Genomic DNA, 25,472 nt, shown 5'->3' with positions numbered 1-25,472 from the left:
AAAAATAAAGTATTATTTAAAAAAAGAAAAAAGGGAAAAAAGAAAATGTCTATTGTAAGAAAAGGCTCGCTAGATAGGGAAATAGGAAAGAGGGATTTATCTAGAGATTGTCATGATATAAAAAATGAAAGATTTCAATAAAAACAAACAAAACACTATCAAAAATAATGGACATTGTTTTTAGTAATATATGAATGACAGCTCTTTCGGGTTTTTAATAAAAAGAAAAGGCTGAAAGATCAGGCGCCAACCAGCCCCATCACTCTTTGTTTCTTCTGAGGGGAAAAGTCAGCCCTCACCTAGGATGCAGGGCTCAGCAGGCCATGAGTGATCTGTTTTAGCATGTCATTTCTTCTATGACCCCTCCATAGATCCTGTGGAGATGCTGATGTTTAACAAGGAAACTGTTAACAGCTGCTCTGCTGGGTCTCTCAGATGCCTGGAAGCTGGTGTATATAGGAGCCTTCTCCTTTACGGTAATTTACTGCTGTTGTTAAACAAAGGTAGTTCCTTGGGATTAGATTAGCTGCTTCCCAGGGACCAGATGCCCTTATATATGACAACATGGAGCCAAGAGCATAATTCATAATAGCCCCAAGAACACAATCTCTTTGGCCAGTGCTGGAATCGGTCTTCCAGCCAAGCAGCGATCAAGAGAGCCAGCTACAGTTTATCCTGTTCTTATCTAGACAAGTGAAGAGAGCATCTTGACCTGTTCTGCTAACTCCACACCAAGAGACTTAAAATTCAATAGCCAGGACTGCATAAATTAAGTTGCCTGCCTATACCTGGGAATTGATCCAGTCAACATGTGATGTGCATTTATAAGAAATTAGAACGTTGGCTGGAAATGCTACGTCCTCTTTTCCAGGGGAGAACATGAAGGCACTCAGTTGCTAAAGCAGCTGCCTTCTAAGAGAATCCAATTCTATGGAGGATGTTACAGATTTCTTTATAAATGGTCACCACCTGCACTCTATTGATTGACATGGCTTTCTGTTGACTGCTGCTTTAAAGAGGTAGAAAGCATATGACAGTCCCAGATCCAGCAATCTTCTCTCTGACACATAACTTGATCTACTTTCTGATCTCAAAAGTTTTAAGAGTCACAATGTCCAACACCAACCAGGCACAACAGCACAAGGCCAGTGGATACTATGTGTAATCAAGAAGGATGTTCTGATGAGTGTGAACTACTACATAGAACTCCCAATCCCTCTATTTTTGTCAGCTGCATTTTTGATTTCCTTCACAGCTTAATTGTACATTATTTCAAAGTCCAATCCTTCTTGTGCAACAAAATAAGTGTATGGGTATGTATACATATATTGTATTTAACACATACTTTAACATATTTAACATGTATTGGGCTACCTTCCATCTGAGGGAGGGAGCAGGGAGAGGAGGGGAAAAGTTGTAACAAAAGATTTTGCAAATGTCAATGCTGAAAAATTACTCATGCATATATCTTGGAAATAAAAAAGCTATAGAAGAAGAAGAAGAAGAAGACGAAGAAGAAGACGAAGAAGAAGAAGAAGAAGAAGAAGAAGAAGAAGAAGAAGAAGAAGAAGAAAAGAAGAAGACGAAAAAGAAGAAGAAGAAGAAGAAGAAGAAAAGAAGAAGAAGAAAAGAAGAAGAAGAAGAAAAGAAGAAGAAAAGAAGAAGAAGAAGAAGAAGAAGAAAAGAAGAAGAAAAGAAGAAGAAGAAGAAGAGAAGAAGAAGAAAAGAAGAAGAAAAAGAAGAAGGATAAGTGAATGAGAGGCTGTGGCTTCTGGAGTTCTCAGCCCACAGACAATAGGGGGATCAGAGGAAGACTTAAGGGGACTCTTGGCTGATACTAAGTGCAAGACACGCTGCTTTACTGCTGGGTTCCAGTCACAACTCCAGAGAGAACAGGAGCACTAGCACAGCAGAGTGTGCAGCCGAAGAAGAGTGGGTCAGGGTGAAAAAGAGTGAAAAAAGAGTACTCAGTTACTCTGACCAGGAAAGTAATGACCACACTTCTCCTTAGATTCCACCATCTTGGAAGAAGCAGAAACTTGAAGATGCCCAGAAAAGAGCTTGAGACAGTGCCCCCTCCACTCAGGAGCAGAACCCAACTTTACATAAAGTTAAAAATCAAGAAACTGGCTGAAAAAATTAGCAAACAACAGCGCAAAAAAAAAAAAAAAAGAACCTTACCAAAAAAGGCTACTATTGTGACAGGGAAAAATCAAAACACAATCTCAGAAGAAGACAACAAAGTAAAAATTGCTATATCAAAAGTCTCAAAGAAAAATGTGAATTGGTCTCAGACCGCCCCCTCCTAATCTCCCTCCAAAAAATTTCTGGAAGAGTTCAAAAAGATTTTGAAAAACCAAATAAGAAAAATTGAAAACTGAAATGAGAGAAATGCAAGAAAATCATGAGAGTTAACAGCTTGGTAAGAAAGGTAGGAAAAAATACTGAAGAAAATAAAATCTTAAAAACAGAATATTCCAAATGGTAAAAGAACAACAATTCATTGAAGAGAACTCTGTAAAAAGCAGAATTGGTCAAATGGAAAAAGAAGTACCAAAGCTCACTGAAAAAGGTAATAGAGCCAAATTCCAGAGCTCCCAGGTGAAGGAAAAAATACTGCAAAGCAGCCAGAAACAATTCAAATATCATGGAGCTACAGTAAGGATCACATAAAATTAAGCTGTTTCTACATTAAAAAAATCAGAAAGTTTGGAATATATTCTGAAGGGAAAAGACAAAGGAACTAGGACTGCAAGCAAAAATTAATTACTTAACAAAACTAAATTTAATCGTTCTGGAGAAAAAATGGACATCCAACGAAATGGAGCACTTTCAAGCATTCCTAATGAAAACACCAGATATAAAGGGAAAATTTTATTTTCACACACAAAAGAAGCATAGTAAAGTAAATAAGAAAGTATTTCAATACTTTTTCGATACTTATTTCAATAAGATTTAATTATTTATATTCCTATATGAGAAGATGATACTTGTAACTTGTAAGAATTTTGTCATTAAACTGATGCTGAATGAAATGAGCAAGACCAGGAGATCATTATATACTTCAACAACAATATTATATGATGATCAATTCTGATGGACGTGGCCATCTTCAGCAATGAGATGAACTAAATCAATTCCAATGGGACAGGAATGACGTGAACCAGCTACACCCAGCCAAAGAACTCTGGGAGAGGACTATGAACCACTACATTGAATTCCCAATCCCTCTATTTTTGTCCACCTGCATTTTTTATTTCCTTCACAGGTTAATAGTACACTACTTCAAAGTCCAATTCTTCTTGTGCAGCAAAATAACTGTTAGGACATGTATACTTATATTGTATTTAATTTATACTTTAACATATTTAACATGTATTGTCAACCTGCCATCTGGGGAAGGGGGTGGGGAGAAGAAGGGGAAAAACTGAAACAAAAGGTTTGGCAATTGTCAATGCTGTAAAATTACCCATGCATTTATCTTGTAAATAAAAAGCTATAATGATAATAAAAAAAAAGAATTTTGTCATTATTAGGGCAGTTAGAAGGCGTATACATAGACAGATGGCATGGGTGTGAAATAGAATTATGGAGAAAAGAAAGGAAGATCAGGTTAGAGAAAGGTAAACTGGGGTAAATTAACTCACATAAAATAAATGCAAAAGAGCTTTTACAGTGGAGGGGAAAGCTGGGGGAGGGGGTGGCAGACATCATTTGAAGCTTACTCTCATTGGAATCTACTCAAAGAGGGAATAACATATGAACTCAGCTGGGTATAGAAATCTTACCCTACAGGGAACTAGGAGGAAACAGGGATAAGAGAAGGGAGGGTAGATAAGGGGCGAGTTTAGAAGCAAAACAGGGTAAAAGACAGGGTGAAAGGAGAGAAAAGGATAAACAGAAGGAAATACACAGTAATCATAATTATGAAAATAATTTTACAGCAAGTTTCTCTGATAATGGCATCATTTCTCAAAAATATAGAAAACGGAGTCAAATATCTGAGCATACAAGTCATTTCCTAAATGATAAATGGTCAAAGGATGTACATAGGCAATTTCCAGAAGAAATCAAAGTTATCTATAGCCCTATGGAAAAAATGCTTTAAATCACAACTGATTTCAGGAATGCGAGGTAAAATAACTCTGAGAAGCGCGCTGCCTTTGTCCTGGTCACAGGTACACGATCTGGGCGCCACTTCAATTTCTCTCTCATGCTCAGCCCTCATATATGGTCTGTTTTTTGTTTTTTGGGTTTGTTTTTAAATTTTTATTTAATAATTACTTTATATTGACAGAATCCATGCCAGGGTAATTTTTTTTTTTTTTTTACAACATTATCCTTTGCACTCGTTTCTGTTCCAATTTTTTTTCCACTCCCTCCCTCCACCCCCTCCCCTAGATGGCCAGCAGTCCTTTATATGTTTGATATGTTGCAGTATATCCTAGATACAATATCATATATGGTCTGCTGACAAATCTTGTCATTTACACCTTTACAACACCTCTAACATACATACACACACAACACGCGCACACACGATCTCCCGTTCCCTCACTCACCGAGCCCTTCTCGTCACCTTTCTTCTGGACTGCTGTAATGGCCTGCCTGGGGGTTTCTCCCCCTCCAATCTGATTTGCCCTCTGCAGAGGTGTCCCCAAAGTACGGGCCTGACCTGCTCCATAAGCTGCGGTGGCCCCTGTTGCCTCCAAGACCAAATACCAAATGCTCCTCTTGGGCACCCTCCCTGCACCATTCTACAATCAGGGAGTCCCTTCCTCGTCCAGGGAAAGCCCAGGCTTGGACGCCCTGCTGATACCAGTGAAGAGTATGGAGGCAGCGGAGTTCGGCCAGGGCCTAGGGGGCTAAATTAGCCAGCGCCGCCTCTGCCTGGGCTGGGGAGCGTCAGGCCTGAGGTCTGAGCCTGAGACCCTGGCAGGAAGCTGGACTGGAACCGGGTGAGCACCATCAGCAGGAAGGGATGAGGAAAGAGGACAGACTTCTGCTGCTGGCGCAGGGGCTGTCTGAGCAGCCATCCTGTCCCCAAAAGGAATCCCCACGAGTGCAAACTTGGGAGGATGGGGAGCTCGCTGCCTCCTGAGGCTGGAAGAGCCCTGAATCGGCCTCTTTCAGGAGCCCCTCCCCTCTCTGTTCTCTGCTCCCCATGACAACCACCCTCACCCGCCTCCTGACCTTCTCTTCTCCTAGCAAACATCTCCACTCCCCTCACGAGCTCCTTCCTTGACAATGACCTGAACACTCAGGGCCCTCTGCCATCCTGGCCGCCTTCTTCTGGACACTGGGTAGCTCACCAACGTCCTTCTTAAAACGTGGCTCCCCCCTCAGAAAACAAGACTGGCAAGGCCAAAGGGCGGGGGGACTGCTGCCTCCCGAGGCCTCGCAGCTGTGCCCTACCGTGGGGTCCAGGCCCCCTCTCAGACCTTCCCAGGATGCGCAGAAGCTGCAGCTTCTTCCTCTGTTGCCAGGTCCACCCTTCCAAGGCGGCCATGGTCCCCTTGCTCAGGCATAGGCCGAGCCACAGGCCTCCTCAGCCCACAAATCTCCCAACACTCGGCATTGTGCCCGGCACATTTTGTCATTCAGTTATTTCTGAGCAACTTCAGTCAAGCTGTGCCTGACTTTGCAACTCCCTCTGAGATTTTCTTGGCAAAGATACTGGAGCAGTTGGCCATTTCCTTCTCTCATTTTACAGATAGGGAAACTGAGGCAAACAGGGTGAAGTGACTTGTCCAGGATCATACAGCTAGTAAGTACCTGAAGCTGGATTTGAACACAGGACTTCCTGATTCCAGGCCTGGCTCTCGATTCTACCACCTAGCTGCCTTCCTTGCACATAGCAGATGTGTAATCCTACCAATAACTAAATTCTTAATTCCTTTTTCCCAATGTCCCAAGAAGTGGTGTTATATCATCACCATCCTCCTCATCCTCCTCACTACCACCTGGATTTAGGGAATGCATTTCAGTCTGCAAAGTGCTTTACATTAATTACCTGAATACAAGTATTTTTTGTGGCCAGTATGCATAAGAACTTAAACAAAGGTCCCCTCCATAGGGGAGCTGTCAACTACTTTAGCCTTTCTTTTTTTTTTTTTTAATTTTTATTTAAAAATTACTTTATATTGACACTCGTTTCTGTTCCAATTTTTTTTCCCTCCCTCCCTCCACCCCCTCCCCTAGATGGCAAGCAGTCCTTTATATGTTGGATATGTTGCAGTATATCCTAGATACAATATATGTTTGCAGAACCGAACAGTTCTCTTGTTGCATAGGGAGAATTGGATTCAGAAGGTATAAATAACTCGGGAAGAAAAACAAAAATGCAGATAATTCACATTCGTTTCCCAGTGTTCTTTCTTTGGGTGTAGCTGCTTTTGTCCGTCATTTATCAATTGAAACTCAGATCTCTTTGTCAAAGAAATCCACTTCCATCAAAATATGTCCTCATACAATATCGTTGTCGAAATGTATAATGATCTCCTGGTTCTGCTCATTTCACTTAGCATCAGTTCATGTAAGTCTCGCCAGTCCTCTCTGTATTCATCCTGCTGGTCATTTCTTACAGAACAATAATATTCCATAACATTCATATACCACAATTTACCCAGCCATTCTCCAATTGATGGGCATCCATTCATTTTCCAGTTTCTAGCCACTACAAACAGGGCTGCTATAAACATTTTGGCACATACAGGTTCCTTTCCTTCTTTAGTATTTCTTTGGGATATAAGCCCAATAGAAACACTGCTGGATCAAAGGGTATGCACAATTTGATAATTTTTTGGGCATAATTCCAGATTGCTCTCCAGAATGGTTGGATTCGTTCACAACTCCACCAACAATGCAATAGTGTCCCAGTTTTCCCGCATCCCCTCCAACATTCATCATTATTTTTTCCTGTCATCTTAGCCAATCTGACAGGTGTGTAGTGGTATTCAGAGTTGTCTTAATTTGCATTTCTCTGATCAATAATGATTTGGAACACTCTTTCATATGAGTGGTAATAGTTTCAATTTCATCCTCTGAAAATTGTCTGTTTATATCCTTTGACCATTTATCAATTGGAGAATGCTTTAGCCTTTCTGAACAGTGATTTGGAACTCTGCCCAAAGTCCCTAAACTCTGCATGCCCTCTACCCCACTATGCCACTCAGAGGCCTATATTTCAAAGAAGATTCAAGAAAAACTTTAGAAAAGGACCCATGTGCACAAAATATTTTTGTATTGCAAACATTTTTTAAATTTTATTGTGTCACACTGGGTAGCTCACCAACGTCCTTCTTAAAACGTGGCTCCCCCCTCAGAAAACAAGACTGGCAAGGCCAAAGGGCGGGGGGACTGCTGCCTCCCGAGGCCTCGCAGCTGTGCCCTACCGTGGGGTCCAGGCCCCCTCTCAGACCTTCCCAGGATGCGCAGAAGCTGCAGCTTCTTCCTCTGTTGCCAGGTCCACCCTTCCAAGGCGGCCATGGTCCCCTTGCTCAGGCATAGGCCGAGCCACAGGCCTCCTCAGCCCACAAATCTCCCAACACTCGGCATTGTGCCCGGCACATTTTGTCATTCAGTTATTTCTGAGCAACTTCAGTCAAGCTGTGCCTGACTTTGCAACTCCCTCTGAGATTTTCTTGGCAAAGATACTGGAGCAGTTGGCCATTTCCTTCTCTCATTTTACAGATAGGGAAACTGAGGCAAACAGGGTGAAGTGACTTGTCCAGGATCATACAGCTAGTAAGTACCTGAAGCTGGATTTGAACACAGGACTTCCTGATTCCAGGCCTGGCTCTCGATTCTACCACCTAGCTGCCTTCCTTGCACATAGCAGATGTGTAATCCTACCAATAACTAAATTCTTAATTCCTTTTTCCCAATGTCCCAAGAAGTGGTGTTATATCATCACCATCCTCCTCATCCTCCTCACTACCACCTGGATTTAGGGAATGCATTTCAGTCTGCAAAGTGCTTTACATTAATTACCTGAATACAAGTATTTTTTGTGGCCAGTATGCACAAGAACTTAAACAAAGGTCCCCTCCATAGGGGAGCTGTCAACTACTTTAGCCTTTCTGAACAGTGATTTGGAACTCTGCCCAAAGTCCCTAAACTCTGCATGCCCTCTACCCCACTATGCCACTCAGAGGCCTATATTTCAAAGAAGATTCAAGAAAAACTTTAGAAAAGGACCCATGTGCACAAAATATTTTTGTATTGCAAACATTTTTTAAATTTTATTGTGTCACAAAAAATGACAAAAAGAAACTGGGAAGAGCTTTATGAACTGATGCAGTCAATTCAGCAGAATTAGGAAAATAATTTATAGACTAATATCTTATGATTTCAGAGAAGCCTGTAGAGACTGACATGAACTGATGTTAAGTGAAGAGAGTAGAATCAGGAGAATACTGTAGCAACAACAAGATTATGTGATGATCAATTCTGATGGATGTGGATCTTTTCAGCAATGAGGTGATTCGGGCCAATTTCAATAGATCTGAGAGAGCCATCTATACCCAGAGAGGACTATGGGGACTGAATGTGGATCACAACATATTATTTTCACTCTTTTTGTTGTTTGCTTGAATTTTATTTTTTCTCATTTTTCCCCCTTTTTTGATCTGATTTTTCTTATGTAGAATGATAAATGTTGAAATATGTATAGAACCATACATGTTTAATATATATTGGATTAATTGTGTAGGGGAGGGAGTGCAGGGAAGGAAAGGAAACAATTTGGAACACAAAGTTTTGCAAAGGTGAATACTGAAAATTATCTATGCATATGTTTTGAAAATAAAAAGCTTTGATAGTAATAAAAAAGAATAACATCTTAGAGTAAAATTAGTTTGAAATAATAATAAAGATAACAACTAACATTTATATAGCTGACAAAATAGCATAAAAATAAAACAATAGGATTTCAAAATAAATTAATTATACTGAAATATAGTCATCAATATGTTAAAAAGAAATTTTGTGGACCCTATGACCCCAAGTTCAAGGACCACTATAAGGAATTATTTTTTAAATAAAACTATATTTTGAGTTTTATTTATAATTTTCTATATTTTCTATTTACATAGCTCATATATTATACTAGACACTTTACAATTATTATCTCATTTGATCCCAACAATCTTGGGAGGAAAGAAAGGACTGAGAACTCTGGTCAAAGAATTGATTAACCATGAATCCTGAGGACTGATGATGGCCCATATTGTCTAGTATCTGCCTGTGAAGGGATAGACTCAAAAATGCAGAATGAGATATACATTTTTGGATGTGGGCAATGTGGGAATGTATTTTGCTGGCCTATTCATTGTAAAGATTTAATTTTTTAATTGTTGAAATGAAGAAAAAGGCAAGTGGGAGAAGATAATAAATTTGCAAAAAAAGGTATCATCCCCCCCACACCCCCATAAACAAACAAATAAATAAATAAATAAAACACAGACAGATTTCCTCTACTCCTTCCTGAGTGGTCAAAAATCTCTGCCTGTGGAGTCTGAGTTATGGAAGATTCTATCAAACTGAAAAAACCTTGAGTAGGTTCCCCCCCACTCCGCCCCCATAACCTTTGAGTAAAGTCTCAGCAAGACTCCCTACCTGAACCAGAATTAGAATGAAATTGGGAAATGTTTAACCAAATAAATAAAAATCCAACAAAATGCTAATTTATGATCTTTTAAGTAGGCAGCCTGCAGAGATTCACTTCTACTTGAGTGACAACACTACAATAAACATGAGGCCCCCTATCTATGAACCAAGGAATAGTAAATCCTGTTAATCTGAACATTCTCGATATAAATAAAATCAGAAGACAGAAGGAAGTCGCAGCTAAATGGGAGGGATAGCTCATAGGTTTGCTTTGAAGAGACAAATAAATAGTTATCTCCCAGGATCATTTCATTCTGCAGTGTTCATGATAAGTATTTACAAAAATACCACTATGAGGATAATTATATCTTATATAGCAATATTTGTGCAAAGCATAAAGTAATAGAGAAATTATTTGCAGAACTTGCTAAGCCTATCTTTAAAAAAACAATGGTGCCTTAATATTTGTCAACATCAATGCAACAAAGGTATGCATAGGAGAGGCAAGGGAAAAATAAATTGGAAAAATACAGTTTAAGAGTAATAAACAAGCCAAAGGCCTGAAAACTACACAAAAGCCTCATGCTTATCACACAGATTTTTCAGAAATGGTATTGGGGAGCATTAGACATGGAAAAAAACAAATGACATCATAAAAAATGAAATTCATTATAAATTATTATTATTAAAAGGCTGGAAATAATGAGTTACTGGTCTGGAACCCATTTCTGAATCAGCTGTCTCAAGAGTCAGCTCACTGATTTGTTAAGAGAAAAAATCAAAATCAGTACCAAATCAAGAGAAAAAAGGGAAAAAGTAGGAAAACATGGCACAAAACTTCAACTTGACCTATTTAAATAAGTTACTGACACAAGGAAAAAGAGAGAAATAGTTAGAATCTACATAGACATAGATTATCACCATTTCTTAAGAAAATTTAACCACTGTAAATGGTTACCACCACAAACAGGAAACTCAAGGATCCTGTGCAGTAAGTTGATCTCTTTGCTAGATAGATAGATATGTGAGAAAGGGTCACATTGTTTTAAAATGTAAATTTCTTCATAAAAACTTGAAAAGGAGGATGATACAAAATTATAAGCAGTATATTATTTCACAAGACATGGAAAAGTAGTAGAGGAAAAAAAAAAAAGGTTCCAGCAAACTTGACTTGAGAACCATCTGACAGAGATCGTGTCTACATCATTCAAGGACGAAACAGGATAACAGATGAAAAATGGAAAGCCATTTCTAAAACCTACTATCACAATACTCCACAAGCTGTGAAGAGGAAATGAGACCAAAAGAACAACTGGACTAGGCCAAGCACCTGGAGACAAGGTCAATGCTGGAGGCAACAGGACTCTGAGGACACTGAAGGATCAATCTGCTGAGAGTTAATGAATGAGAGAACTAATGAATGTTTGGGGAGAGGGAAATCACAAGGCTTATTTTTACTTTAAAAAGTTTACTCAAAGGGGCAGCTAGGTGGTGCAATAGATAGAGCACCAGCCCTGAAGTCAGGAGGATCTGAGTTCAAATCAGACCTCAGACTTAACTTAACACTTCCTAGCTGTGTGACCTGGGCTTAACCCACTTAACCCCAACTTTTACCTCAGCAAAAAAAAAAGTTTACTTGGGGACCCATCTTCCCAAAGAGAGGAATCATTGATGAAGATGAAGATATTAAAAGGAAAAAGGTTTTCACCAATTGATATTCTACAGCAGATCATATCTTCAACATCACAGAACTGTCTAAAAGGTGTAGAGAACACGAGATTCTCCTGAGTTTATGATTTATTGACAATCAAAAAGAAAAGGGAAGCATGTGTGATGTTATGGACAGAGGACAGGCCTCAGAGTCAAGAAGATGAGAAATCCTACAGTGGAAATAGTGATTATGGGATCCTGAACAAATCACTTAGTACCTAAGTGCCTCAAGCAATTTCCCAGGACTACAGGTCAAAGAGCAGATACAAGTCTACCTTGACTGAAAGTTCCCAAATTAATGAAATTGTAGGTCTAACCCAATCCCTGCTCTCACTCCCTACCCCCAAAAAAGTAGAGCAATATGGAAACTTAAAGACTCTCTTCCAACAAGGAGCCTTCTATGGATAGATAAAAATCACATATAATTCCTTTAAAGATGTCACAACAGAAAAACCTTTGTCCAATGACTTCTGATTATTAATATCAAAGGAGGCATAAAGCAGCAAGATGTGTATTTGTCAAAGATCCTAAACTTGCTATTTTGGAAGAAAGTCAAAATAGTTTTATTTAAAAAGGAATTCCCTTGATATTCTTAAACTGGAATCCATGAATTTTTTTAAAAATATTTTGATGACATATTTCAATATAATTGATTTATTTTGAAATCCTACTGTTGTATTTTTATGCATTGAACAAGCATTATTCTGAGAAGGTTCCATAGGCTTCACCAGATTGACCACCAAAGGGGTCTGTGACTCAAAAAAGGCCTAAAACCCCCAATATAAATAGCAACGTCCTCCTGCTTGAGGATGTCAGGGAACTTTGCAGAGTCTCCTAAATGAGATGCAAAATCTTTCAAGAGTTTGGTGTAACAATACACATGAGAAACATCACATAGGTCGAGACTATTACTCTGCAAGGCAGGAGAAGCCACTGCACAGACTAGGCACGTTGATTAGTACGTACAGAGTGAGCTTCCAATGAAGATGCCCCATGAGCTGGGCACAAAGCTGAGGAGGAGGGGAGGAGAGAGGATCTGCCATTAAGAAACTTCAGTGAAGGGGAGGGGGTGGAGGGAGGGAGGGGAAAAATCGGAACAGAAGTAAATGCAAGGGATAATGCTGTAAAAAATTACCCTGGCATGAGTTCTATCAATAAAAAGTTATTAAAAAAAAAAAAAAAAAGAAAGAAACTTCAGTGACCTCAAGTTTTCCCCCCAAACAAAAGCTCACCTCTGCCACATTAAGCGTCTTTTGGCGATATTGTACAGAATGAAATCTGCAGGTTCCCCTAAGGGCAGTGGAGAAGGGCATGAGGGGTTTGAGTAGGAGGCCACATTTTACCAATAAGGAAATGCCAACAACATACAAGGTAGAGGAGACAGATGCATGACCAGAATAGGAGGTGGGCCAGGGGTGGAGGAAGACCACAAGACTTAAAGCTCCTGCTTTAAGTGATTTCCTGTGGACTATTTATAGGAGGACACAGGAGCTGAAGAGAAGAGCAGGTTCAGGTTCCACCTTAAGCTCTAGGAGATCTCAGGAGAGAAAGATGACACACAGACCTCGGAGGAGGACAAACAACTCTCCAAACAGACCTGGAAGGCAGGCCATGATGAATCAATCCTTGGATTGAGAAATCCAAAAAAAAAAAAAAAAAAAAAAATCACAGCAAGCCATTTTTCCATCCCAGATCAATCCAAGCAGAGAAGGGCATAGGCCGTTGAGGACCCTGGGGATTGGGTTTTCAGCCAGGAAAGGCCTTGTAGAAAGCCCAATAGCCCAGGACAAGATGTCCGAGCTCTGGCAGAGGAGCCCAGCAGCTGGGCAGCTCTGCTCCTCATATGTGAGGAATCTGGGTCCGGACTGAGAGAATGCACCCAGGGCTGGCATTTTAGGGGGAGGGCTTGTCCAAGGCCATGTACCAGGGAGGAGCAAGTTCAGAAGCAAGCAACAGCTCTATGACTTTGACCCCTGGAGAGGGATGAGGGCCCAGTTCCAGCCTCCAGCCCACTCTGAAACCGATACCAGAATAGCCAGGGCAGGCAACCCAGACCAAAGTCCATTGGACCGACAATGACTGAGCCCAGCAGCCCTCTAACGGAACTACAAGCGGAGACAAACCCACAGGCTTGCTGCTCAGACCCAGTCAGGAAATTTAGACTAGGGGACAGTGATCAGACTTTGCCCTAGAATACATTATTTTGGAAGCCTTGAAAACGTATAAGTCCTCAGCCTAAGCTGTCCCTAAAATCCTGGAATCACAAACACTCAATACTCCAAGAATGCAGCAGCAGCAAGACCAGACCAGACTTTCCTTCCAGAATTGTGCAGAATTTGGCCCTAACATCAAATCTGAAGTCAGGAAGCAGGTTGGAAGAAGGGGCAAACAAAAAAGAATGCCACCTTAGGTAGCTATCATGATATCAAGGACACTGAAGCATAAATCCAGAAAAGCATGTCTACGAAACATCTATAAACAAAGCCTCAAAGGAAAACGCAGTTTAAGCACAAATTCAACTAGAATTTCTGAAAAAAAAAAAATGAAGCATTTAAAAAAATGCTTCTGCAAATCAAATGAGAGATATAGAGAAAAAAAGTTGGAAAAGAAATGAAAGCTATATTAGAAAGAATTAGAGAGATAATTAGGAAATTGGCACAAAAAATGTAAAACTTGTCTTTGGCAACAAACTCCCTGAAAATTACAATGGACCAAATGGAAGCTAATTTCATGAAAACAATAAGAAATATTAAAACAAAATCAAAAGAAATAGAAAAAACCATAAGATATCTCATAGCAAAACCAAGTGACTTCAAAAACTGATCTAAGAAATATGATAATGAACTACCTGAAAGCCATGAAAAAAGAGCCTAGAAAGAGTTCAAGAAATCATAAAAGAAAACTGTCCAGATCTCTTAGAACCAGAGGGAAAAGTGGGAAGAAAAAGAATCCACCAATCACCTCCTGAAGGAAACCCCAAAATGAACATTTCTGGAAACATTACAGTCAAAATCCAGAGCTTTCATAATATTGCATTTTCAAGATATTGCAAGAAACCAGAAAGAAAGAATTTGAGTACTTAGGAACCAAAACATGACTGCATCATATAGGCTTTAACAACCACTATGTAAAGAAAGAGATCTTGGAATATAATACTCCAGAAAACCATGGAAATGGGCTTACAGACAAAAATAACTTAGCCAGAAAAATTGACTATAAACCTAAGAGAAAAAAAATGTCTCTGTAATGACTTCTAAATATTCCTAATGAAAAGACCACAGCTATGTAGAAACTCTTAAGTGCAAACACAGACATCGAGAAACACAAAAAGGAAAATGTAAACAAACAATCATACAATTTTACTAAAAAAACTGCTGACATCCTAATATGGGGATAAAAAACACATGTCCTCTTAGAGCCCTATCATCATCTGGGAGCATAGAGGGAGTCTAATTAGACAGAAGGCCTGGGAGTGGTTCTCTTATGATCTTAAACAAAGAATGGAAAGGGAGAGGAAGAGCACATTTGAAGGGAAATGTCAAGAGAAAATTATCTCACATATGATCAAAGTGTGCCAGTGGAAGTATGTACAAACAAGAAAGCAAGAGATTAAGGAAGCCAGTGACAATTACATCTCACTTTTATCTGAACTGGTTAAAGGAGAGAAGCACATACAATACACATGAAGGGAAAAAGAAAATAAGGATAATTTAGAAAAGGCATTAGTCCTAAGGTAAAACAAATTAATTAGAAATATACAAAAATATTTACAGAAGTTCTTTTTTTGCAGAGGAAAAAAATAAAAACTGAGGAGAGGGAAGGGTGCCTATTAATTTATAAAATGCTTGAATAATTCCTGGTATAGAAATGTAATAGAATATTACTGGGCTGAAAGAAAAGATGAAGGTTTCAAAGAACCCTGGAAAGACCTTCATGAATTGATGATAAAAAGGGAAGTGAGCAGAATGCAATATATATAATGACAACAATGAAGATGAGGTAGTTAAACATTCACCTGCATATCCCCAACCCAGTGAGAAACAACTAAGCTTGACAGACTAAGGAACTCTGATCAACAGACCAATAACCAGATTCCAAAGAAGACATGATGAAACTTACTCCTCACATCCAAATATAGAGGTGAAGGATGCAGAATGCCAAATGAGGCATAATTTTTGGACACAGCCAATGCAGAAATTTGTTCTGCTCGACAACACATGTTTGTAAAGGGAAATTTAATTTTCCTTTCTTTTTCAACTGGGAAGGAAGGGAGATGAAGACAGATTTTTGCTGATTGAAAAAATATATATTTCTTAAAGATATTAAAAAATATTCCGAAGGAGAGAGAGGCAGGAAGCCTGAATCATTTGCCTGTGATCACACAACTAGTACTGTGAGGACTTAAACCCATGTCTTCTCAATTCTAAATCATTATCTATTAAACATCCACAAAGTGCCAGGCACTGTGCTGGGCACCAGGGATCTTGAGGAGACTGCAAGGACAGAATCCCACCTCCTAATCTCCCTCATTGAACTAATGCTAAGAGTTGCTATTCTGTACCGACTCCATTCCAACTTGTATTCGTCAGTGGTAAGCTCTACGATGATAGGGACCATCTCTCACTCAAGCCACGGTGGCCCAAGGGATAAAGCATCATGGAGGATGCTCAATTAGAGGTGTGTAAAGTGTTACGTAAAAGCTCTTGCTTTTATTACTGTTGTATTTAGCCAGTTTCTACTCACCTCCTTCAACCAAAGGACCACACGTATCTGGCTCCATCAGTAAATACCTCAATCTGTGTCCTCCACATAATATAAACCCCCCTACTAGGGCAGGGAACATTGCATTTTTGTCTTGGTAATACCCCTGGCATACAATAGGCATTTAATAAATACTAGTTGACTGACTGACCGGAAACACTTAAGAGATGTCCGTTCAAGTGATCTAAGCCCAGACCCCAGAGCCACAAGCCAGAACTTGTTCTTACCCAAAATATCCATCCACTCCTCCTGGAGGGGACTCGAAGACCCTGCCTTTTCAGGTGGGGCCGGCTGAGGCTCAGTGGGCCCCTCATTTGGGGTGGCTCCCAGATCCTCCAAAGGAGGCAGCTCACTCAAGTCGTCATCATCTTCTTCCTCTTCCTCTTCAGTTCCATCCAGGACCTCAAAATCCTCACCCGAATCCAGCTGGGCAGCCCCGGGAGGCGGAGGAGAAACAGGGCCGGGGTCTGCGGGTGCAGCTTTGGACGCCATGGTCCTGGAGGCTGGAGGAGGGGACAGAGAGAGAGCAGGGTAGCCCAGGGTTCAGCAGGCAAAGCGAGGCTCGGGAAACAAAACCTCAACTCGCCTCCATCCCTGCCTCTTCCCTGGCTAGAGAGCCGGTAATGACTTGGGCAAGTCCCCCTCTACCTGCCTGGGGCCCAGTTTCCTCACTTGTCCAAGTGAAGGCCGGTCAGTAAGATCCCTGCCATTTTTGAGGGGATCCCTGGGGTCTGGGCGGGGTGGAACATCTGACAAGTCCCACATTTACAGGATGAGACTGCTCTCGGCCTGGGCTGTGGGGGTGGGGGTGGGGGGCAGAGGGAGGACTCCAGAAGCTCCTGGGCCCTTCCCTTCGGCTGAGAGGCCCCAAGCCAGACCCCTGCTCTATGGGGTGGGGAGGAAGGGGATTTGATCACTGACCACAGAACCTCCAGCTAGTGTGGGGGTAGAGTTCGGGGCCTGAGCTCCAATCCTGGCACTGCCGCGGTCAGACCACTCACAAGTGACCTTGGACAAGTCGAGTTGCCTTTGGGCCTCAGTCTCCTCCTCTGTGAAATGGGGGATTTGGACGAGGGGACTTCCGCGGCCTCTCCCCACTCTAAATATACGACCCCTATCCAGGAAGAGGGCTCTGCCCCCCCTTCCCCCGCCCCCACCTACCTCAGGGGTCAGCCCCAGCCCCCAGTCCTTGGGACCCTTCCCCATCGTCCACCTAGGGCTAGATAAGCAGGGCTGACACACCTGCGTCTCTAGGGTAAATCTAGACTACTCCCCCTTCGCGCGGCCAAGGTGGGGTCCCAACGGCGGGGCTAGGGGGTCCCCGGCCGCCATCCCCGTCCCCAGGCCGCGTCTCCAATCCCCGACCGACTGCGGTCTCAAGCAGCTATCCCGCCCCGGCCTCCCCCGTCAACCCGGCTCCCGGGAGTTACCGAGGTCCCAACCCGGCTCCCCCGGGGACACGTGGCACCAGCTCGGGTCCCCCGGGGTCCTCCGGACCCCCCTACCCAGCAGCAGCGGCTGCTGCCCGGCCTCGGGAATCAGCTGCTCTAGACCCGCCCTCCAAGGCGTTTATTGGCTAAGATGGCCAGGAAGACTTTCCTTATTGGTTGGTGCGGATATCGCTCTAGACGCGAGGACCCGCCTCCTTCCTGCTTTGGTTTCCAAGGTTTTTCAAGCTCTTAAAGAGACCGACGCTAAACGTGCGGATACGGAGGTCACATCCAAGGCCAGGCCCCGGAGGGCGGGACCAGGACTCTCAGGACTGGGCTGGGAGATCCTGCTATTAAAATTACTGCGAGAGCGTTCACCCCCCGGAAACCGGCAGAAGCCTCCGGTCGGACTTAATTATTGTTATGGTAATTGATCAGATTCTAGAAAGTGCTAGAGAACGCGTTAATAACTCAAACTTTGGCGTGTCCGACCGCAATTCTTTCCCTCTACCCACCCTTCACCCCCGCGGCGGGGTAAACATTCACCCGCACATCCCCGACCCGGTGTGAAACTCCTGAACTGTCAGAAAGGCGAGCACCGTGGCCCCGCGTGGTTAACATCGGGGACTTCTGGGTCCTTGGAGGCAAAGCTGTGCCTGATTTTGACAGACACCTTCTCTGTGCCTTATTTTTCTCATCGGCAAAACTTAGCTGACGAGGACATCAACATGAAATTACATAAGTCTATATAAAATTTGTATAATATGCAATTTAATTTCTTATATCTAATTATGTGTACATGATACATGTATACATGTGTGATATATACACATAAAATTATTAATACTGACATATATTAAATCTATACACTGAAATGTATTAAAATATTTGACATATATTTTGATCATTTTTTTTGTTTTAAATAAAAGTGTCAGATTGTTCTAGCGACACACAAGAATAAATAGAACGGAAAAAGCTTAACCTGCTGGGGTCACCTCCCTTCCTGTCCCCTCCCCCCCTTTCACTAGAGGCTGAAAGGACCTTTAGACTCCAGCTAGTCCAGCCTCCTGCTTTTACAGCCCCAGGGAAATGAAGTGAATTGATCAAGGTTGCGATGGATTTATGTAATGAAGTTATCTATGTTTGTGCATCAAGAGGACAAGGACCATTTCTGTTTTTCTTCTTCCAATAGAAATGTTGATTTATGCTTTTTTTTTTCAACATCAAAATCATTTCCCAACAAGCTGCACCTGTGCCTCTACCCCATTTCCCCGCCCCCCCACATCCCCATCCTCACCCCATCCTCACCCCACCCTGCCATCAGTCTCCTCATCTGTAAGAAAGAATTTTGAGCAAAAGCCAGCTGACAAGGACATACAACATTCCCCTGCTCTTGACCTAGAGACAGGAAGTATGTTTCTGCCTCTTTTCTCTGGGATCAAGATTTTTGATTAGTCCATGGGACAGCAAACGTTAAGGAAGAAGGGGATCCAAATGAATGTTTTTTATCTGAGCCATACTAGAAAAAAGTAACAAGAAATGAATAATAATGATAATAAAGGGCAGCCAGAGGTGCAGCAAATAGAATCACATGAATATAACTTCAAATCTATCCTTAGACACTTGCTGCCTGGGTCACCCTGACAAGTTACTTAACTCCCAATTGCCTCAAGGAAAAAAGGGGGAGATAAAAACAATTTTTGTTTGTTTAATCAAGACATTTGGTTTCATCATGTTACTGGAAAGAATGTATTTTGATTAGCAGTTATTCTGTAATTTATAGTTACCTCAATCTTTTTTTTTTCCTTGCAAGACATTCTGAGTAAAGAAAAATGGGGCAGCTAGGGTGTTCAATGGATTAGAGCGCTAAATCTGGAGTCAGGAAGACCTGAGTTCAAATTCAGTCTCAGATACCAGCTGGCTGTATGGCCTGAGCAAGTAACAACTGTATGCATCAATTTCATTATCTGTAAAATGAGCTGAAAAAGAAATGTCAAAATTTGGAAACTAAGGCCAAGAGAGGTAAATTAGTCAAAAAAAAAAAAAAAAAGTCACTCAGAACCAGGATTTAGACTGGGTCTCTCTGTCTCACTCAGAGCGCAGTCCAGGACAGGAAGCATCCCAAGCAAGCCTAGAACCAACCAGCAGGTACATTGGAGCAGGCAAATGCCGGCACCAGGGCCTGCCATGTGCCTCAGCAAAGCACACCCCACCTGGACAGTACTTTGGATCCTGGGTCAGCACTAGGTGCACCAAAAGACCCCATGACTTCCAGAAGGCCCCCCACCCCACCCTCTCAGTGCAGCCCAAGACACAAGGATTCCCTGCAGGTGTCAGAGCACCAGGCAAACAGCCAGGGCCTGCAGCCCCTGCACAAGGAGCCTGAGATAGTACTCATTCTACCCTAGGGAGCAGAGCTCAAACTTAAAAGAAAGAAAAAAGGCCAGAGAGGTGGCAAAGTAGATAGAGCACCATCCCTCAAATTAGGAGGACCTGAGTTCAAATTTGACCTCAGACTCTTAACACTTCCTAGCAGTGTGACCCTGGGCAAGTCACTTAATCCCAATTGGCTCAGCCAAAAAAACCAAAACAAAACATATGAGACAGTGTGGAAGAAAGATTGGGAAGAAGAATTAAAGTGATGTGAAAGAGTTATAAAAAAAAGAATCAACAGCTTGAAAAAGAAAACAATTGCTTGAGGAGTAGAGTTGGCTGCTGGGAAGTAGAAATACAAAAAGCTAACTGAAGAAAACAACCTGAAGGTTGAAATTGGGAGAGTGGAAACTACTGACATACAAGACATCAAGAATCAAACCAATTCAAAAGAAAATAAATGGAAGAGAATGTAAACCACCATGTTGAAGGGCAGCTGACCTCAAGAATTGATCCAGGAGAGACAATATCAGAATCATTGGGCTACCTGAAAGCCATAATCAAAAGGAGGCTCTGGACAGCATCTTTCAAGAAATTATCAAGGACAATTGCCTTGATATTTTAGAAGAGAGGGCAAAATAGGCATTGAAGGAATCTGATTGCTTCAGGAGAAAGATTCCAAAATAAAAACTTCAAAGAACATTATAACCAAATTACAGAACTATCAGGTCAAGGGGAAAATATTTGCAAGTAGCCAGAAAGAAACAATTCAAATATTGGCGAACCACAGTCAGCATTTACACAGGACTTAATAGCTATAATCATAAAGAATCAGAGATCATGAAACATGTGATATTCCAAAAAGCAAAGGATCTAGGATTACAATCAAAAATCACCTACCCAGCAAATTTAAGCTTAATTAAGAAAAAATAATTATTCTTTTTTTTTTCCCCAGGCATAACAATTTCCTTTTTTTTTTTTTTGAAAAAATAATTATTCAAAGAAGTAGAAAGATTTCAAGCTTTCATAAGGAAAATACAAGAATTGAATAAAAAATTTGATCCCCAATTTCAAGATTCAAGAGAAGCTTTAAAAAGAGTTGTGTGGTTGGATAGGAACACAATTTTAGAGAAGAGAAATATCAACTTGGAGATCCTGACAAGTTTACTTTTTGCTGATTTGTTAAATTACATTTCCACTAGGTTAAATTTATATTCAAGGTCCCTAGTAAAAACTTTTAGTGCTTGAATGTACGATGGAAAATGAGCAGAGGACATATCCTAATACTTTTGGAGAGGTTTCTGGTCCAGATATTCTGTCACCAAGAATTCTGGGTATCAGCTACCCATATGAGGCCTTAATTCCAGCAGGATCCTTTAAACTGATGAAGAAATGTTCTTTCTTCCTTAAAATATCCTTCCTTAAATTCACCTCACAGGATATTTTCTACTCTAAATTATGGGGCCTAGCAGCTTACCTGATGCTCAACCAAGATCCAAAGTACTGGTATATTATGCTGGGGTCCAGGTGGGGTGTTTGTGTTTCCCTGGGGTATACTGGAGCACGTGTCATTTGGGCCGTTGGCATCTGCCAGTTTGCCCAGGGGCTAGATCTTTGCCATATCTTTGCAGGCATTAAACAGTTCCAACTCTGTTAACAAAAAAAAAAAAAAAAAGACTGAGAATGACTATGACCAGAGAATGGCACATTTACTGGACCAAGATGGGTGAGATGATTAACTTCTTCTTCCACTTTCCTGAGCCAGAAATTGGCTGCCCTTAGCTGAAACATTCTTCCAGAATTAGTGCCTCATTAAGAAAAAGATTAAATGTTTAAAAATAAAGAAATGTTAAATAATTTTAATAAATATTAATATAATACTATAAACAATAAGCTACAATAATACTGTATAACAAATTAAACATTTTTTATTATAGCTTTTTATTTACAAGTTATATGCACGGATAATTTTTCAGCATTGACAATTGCCTTTTGTTCCAACTTTTCCCCTCCTTCTTCCTCCCCCTCCCCCAGATGGCAGGTTGACCAATACATGTTAAATATGTTAAAGTATAAATTAAATACAATATAAGTATACATATCCAAACAGTTATTTTGCTGTATAAAAAGAATCCGACTTTGAAATAGTGTACAATGGTCCTGTGAAGTAAATAAAAAATGCAGGTAGACAAAGATAAAGGGATTGGGAATTCTATGTAGTGGTTCATAGTCATCTCCCAGAGTTCTTTCGCTGGGTATAGCTGGTTCAATTCTTTACTGCTCTATTGGAACTGATTTGGTTCATCTCATTGCTGAAGATGGCCAGGTCCATCAGAATTGATCATCATATAGTATTGTTGTTGACACATTAAACATTAATATAATGATTAAATAAATATTAAAATATCGACATTTTATTCTATTACATAGTCTGACCAGTTTTTACGACAATATACACACACCAAAAAAACCCTATATAAATATAATGTGTCTGCTACTCTGTAAATGAAAGGAGTCAACTCAGGAAAGCCCTGATTCCTGGCTATGCTGGCTACACTCACAAAGACAGTGCCCTTTCCTCTCTTTGATTTTTGTCCTTTCTTTTCTTGGCCACTGTTAAGTGCTACATAACCAATATTAACTAATATATTAACCCTGGTTTGTATTTGATTACACAGTCCCAAGAAAGTTGGGAAGTACCATCCAGTACCAAGTGTGAGGCTGGAAAGTAGGCAAAGGGCTGACTAATGGGAATTTGTGTTCTTGGGAGAGTAGCAATCTGGTGGAACTCCCTTGGATGGCTTTGAAGCCACAGCAAAATAATTAATAGGAGGGCCAAAAAGAGAAGACTTTAATCCAAGCCATCATTTCCCTATGCCACAGACATACGTATTCTGAATTATCTGAGTATCAGGTCCCAGAACTCATGGCTTATTCTCCTAGCAGACGTGACCTTCTCTTAAAAGCTTCAGGGAACACACCGAATGGGCAGCCAACCCCTGATTTAAAAAATATGAACCTTTCATGAAAGAACTGGCAGAAGCACATCCATCTTTCAGGATTGCTATTCAGTCCCCTGTGTTATAGGGAAGAGGGCAGAGCTGAGTTAGCAGCCTGATATTTGATTAAATTAAATTAATTAAAGTTCAGTCCCAGGCAAATACAATACTCTCCTTGCCAGGTATTTGTAGTCATAGTAATTATTACTAGGGATATAAGAAAGGAATAAAAATCCTTTCTTTCTCCAAATTGGGAAGTCCAAATAAAAATGAAATTGATCATATCACAATGTAAAAGTCTCCAAAAAAAGAGTCTTTTCCTCTTCTCTCCTTTAGCTGGTCTACTGAGGAGTGACCTTTCCTGGCTCATCTTTGATACAGCCCCCCAACCTAGGGACCATCAGGAGCCTCTGATTGTGAATGTCCTTTTATAAGGAATCAGAGGACATATCTCAGGAGGAGCCCATTCCTTTGCTACATTTATTTTGACTTGTGTAGACAAATTTGGATATTCAAAAATAAGTGTAGTCTCCACTCCTGAGATTTGTCTAGCAGTACCCTGAAGCCTAGTGATGCTGTGTTATGGTGACATCACTCCTTATTGGAGGAAAGATTTCTGAGAAAGAAGCAACGATGAAAAGGAAGGAGATGGGGAAGAAAAGGTGAGGTGTGAACTGTGGATGTGACACTGGAGGCTCTCATAGGCATAAGGGAGGAGAAGATGATGGCACACTGACCTCCCTGAGGATTCTCTTAACTAAATGCTCCTTCTCTAAATCTAAACATTTTCTCTAGCTGTCCCCCATACCTGGAAATCTCCCTCACCTCATCTCTATCTCTTGGCTTCCCTGGCCTTCTTCAAGTATAAACTAAAGTACCACCTTCTGACTTAAACTAGCTATGCTATCCAGAGAAAGAACTAATGGCATCTGAGTACAGATTGAAGTATATTTCTTTTACCTTTATTTTTCTTGAGTTTTAATTTTAGTATGTGTTTTCTTTAACAATATGTGTCATATGAAAATATGTTTTGCATGATTATACATGTATAACATATAAAATTGCTTGCCTTCTTAATAAGTGGGATAGGAAAGGAGAGAGCAAATTTGTAATCAATTTTTTAAATTTTATTTTATTTAATAATAACTTTGTATTGACAGAATCCATGCCAGGATAATTTTTACACGACATTATCCCTTGCAATCTGTAATCAATTTTTTAAATGAATGTTGAAAATTGTTTTTACATATAATTGGAGAAAATAAAATACTAAATAAATCAGGGGAGAAAAATTGTTGAGAGAAAATTGTTTTTATGTATAATTGGAGAAAATACTAAATAAATTAGGGGAGAAAAATAAAGTCTCACTTTCTGTGAGAAGCCTTCCCTGGTCTTCCTTAATCTTAGTGACTTTCCTCTAAGATTATCTTCAATTTAGATGGATAGAATCTTGTTTAAACATAGTAGTTTGCATGCTGTCCCTCTCATTAGACTGTGAGCTCCTTGAGAGCAGAGATGACCATTTTGCCTATAATTTTGCCCGGGACATTGTAGGTACTTAATAAATGCTTTTTGATTGCAAACTGTTAAGCCTCCACCCAAGTCTCCACTCCTAGACCTGCATCCCCTGAGACTGAGTAGTTTACTACAGTGAGATCACTCTCTTCCTAATTGAGCTGACATTTCACCTCACTCCTAGGTCAGAGAATCTGCCTTCTTCTATATTCTGTCACCTAACTAACCTGCATGGCTTTCCCAGGAATATTTTACTGTTTGTTTTGATTCACTGTACAGAGGTATCTTTTGTGTAATAAAGAGTATAATGAGGTGGGAAAGCTAAACTGTCTCAATTAAGCTGTGGTTACCCCCCATACCCACCCCAGACCTGAGGTAGAGCTATATTCGTCTCCTCCTGCTTCCACAAGAAACCAGGGAAAGTTTCTAAACATCCTCCCTAAAAAGAATCATACCCTTACCCACATGTGCAAAAATGGGGCAGCCGTCTTTGTAGTGGCCAGAAACTGGAAACTGAGTGGATGCCCATCATGGAGAATGACTGAATAAATTGTGGTATATGAATGTTTTGGAGTATTATTGTTCTGTAAGAAATGACCAACTAGATGATTTCAAAAAGGCCTGGAGAGATTCACAGGAACTGATGCTAGGTGAAATAAGCAGGACCAGGAGATCATTGTACACAGCAACAAGACGATGTGGTGATCAATTCTAATGGATGTGGTTCTCTTCAACAATGAGAGGATTCAAACCAGTTCCAATTGTTTAGTGACAAAGAGAGCCATCTACACCCAGAGAGAGGAACTGAGTGTGGACCACAATATGACATTCTCACTCTCTGTTATTTGCTTGCATTTTATTTTCTTTTTCAGTTTTTTTCTTTCTTCTTGATTTGATTTTTCTTGTGCAGCAAGATAACTGTTTAAATATGTACAGATATATTGGATTTAATATATATTTTAACATATTTAATGTATTGGACTACTTGCCATCTGGGAGAAGGGTTGGGGGGCAAGGAAGAGATCATTTGGAACAGAAGGTTTTGCAAGGGTCAGTGTTGAAAAATTACATACAT

At 40.6% G+C, this 25,472-nt stretch overlaps 1 protein-coding gene across 1 annotated transcript in view; it reads right to left on the bottom strand.

Annotated features, from left to right (window-relative positions):
• Positions 1-17,634, bottom strand: part of FKBP8 (FKBP prolyl isomerase 8) — a 28,572-nt gene extending 10,938 nt beyond the window's left edge. Inside the window, exons 1-2 of the mRNA XM_051972323.1 lie at positions 17,511-17,634; positions 16,308-16,583 (exon numbers count right to left, since the gene is read on the bottom strand). Of these exons, the coding sequence (XP_051828283.1) occupies positions 16,308-16,572 (265 nt within the window). The 5' untranslated portion in view covers positions 16,573-16,583; positions 17,511-17,634. The remainder of the gene's footprint in view (positions 1-16,307; positions 16,584-17,510) is intronic.
• Between the last annotated feature and the right edge of the window lie 7,838 nt (positions 17,635-25,472).

This window comes from Antechinus flavipes, chromosome 1 (genome assembly GCF_016432865.1).
Source record: "Antechinus flavipes isolate AdamAnt ecotype Samford, QLD, Australia chromosome 1, AdamAnt_v2, whole genome shotgun sequence".
In the NCBI taxonomy this organism is placed as follows: domain Eukaryota; kingdom Metazoa; phylum Chordata; class Mammalia; order Dasyuromorphia; family Dasyuridae; genus Antechinus; species Antechinus flavipes.
The sequence above is the reverse complement of the archived record's forward strand: the minus strand, read 5'-3'. Positions and strand labels throughout refer to the sequence as shown.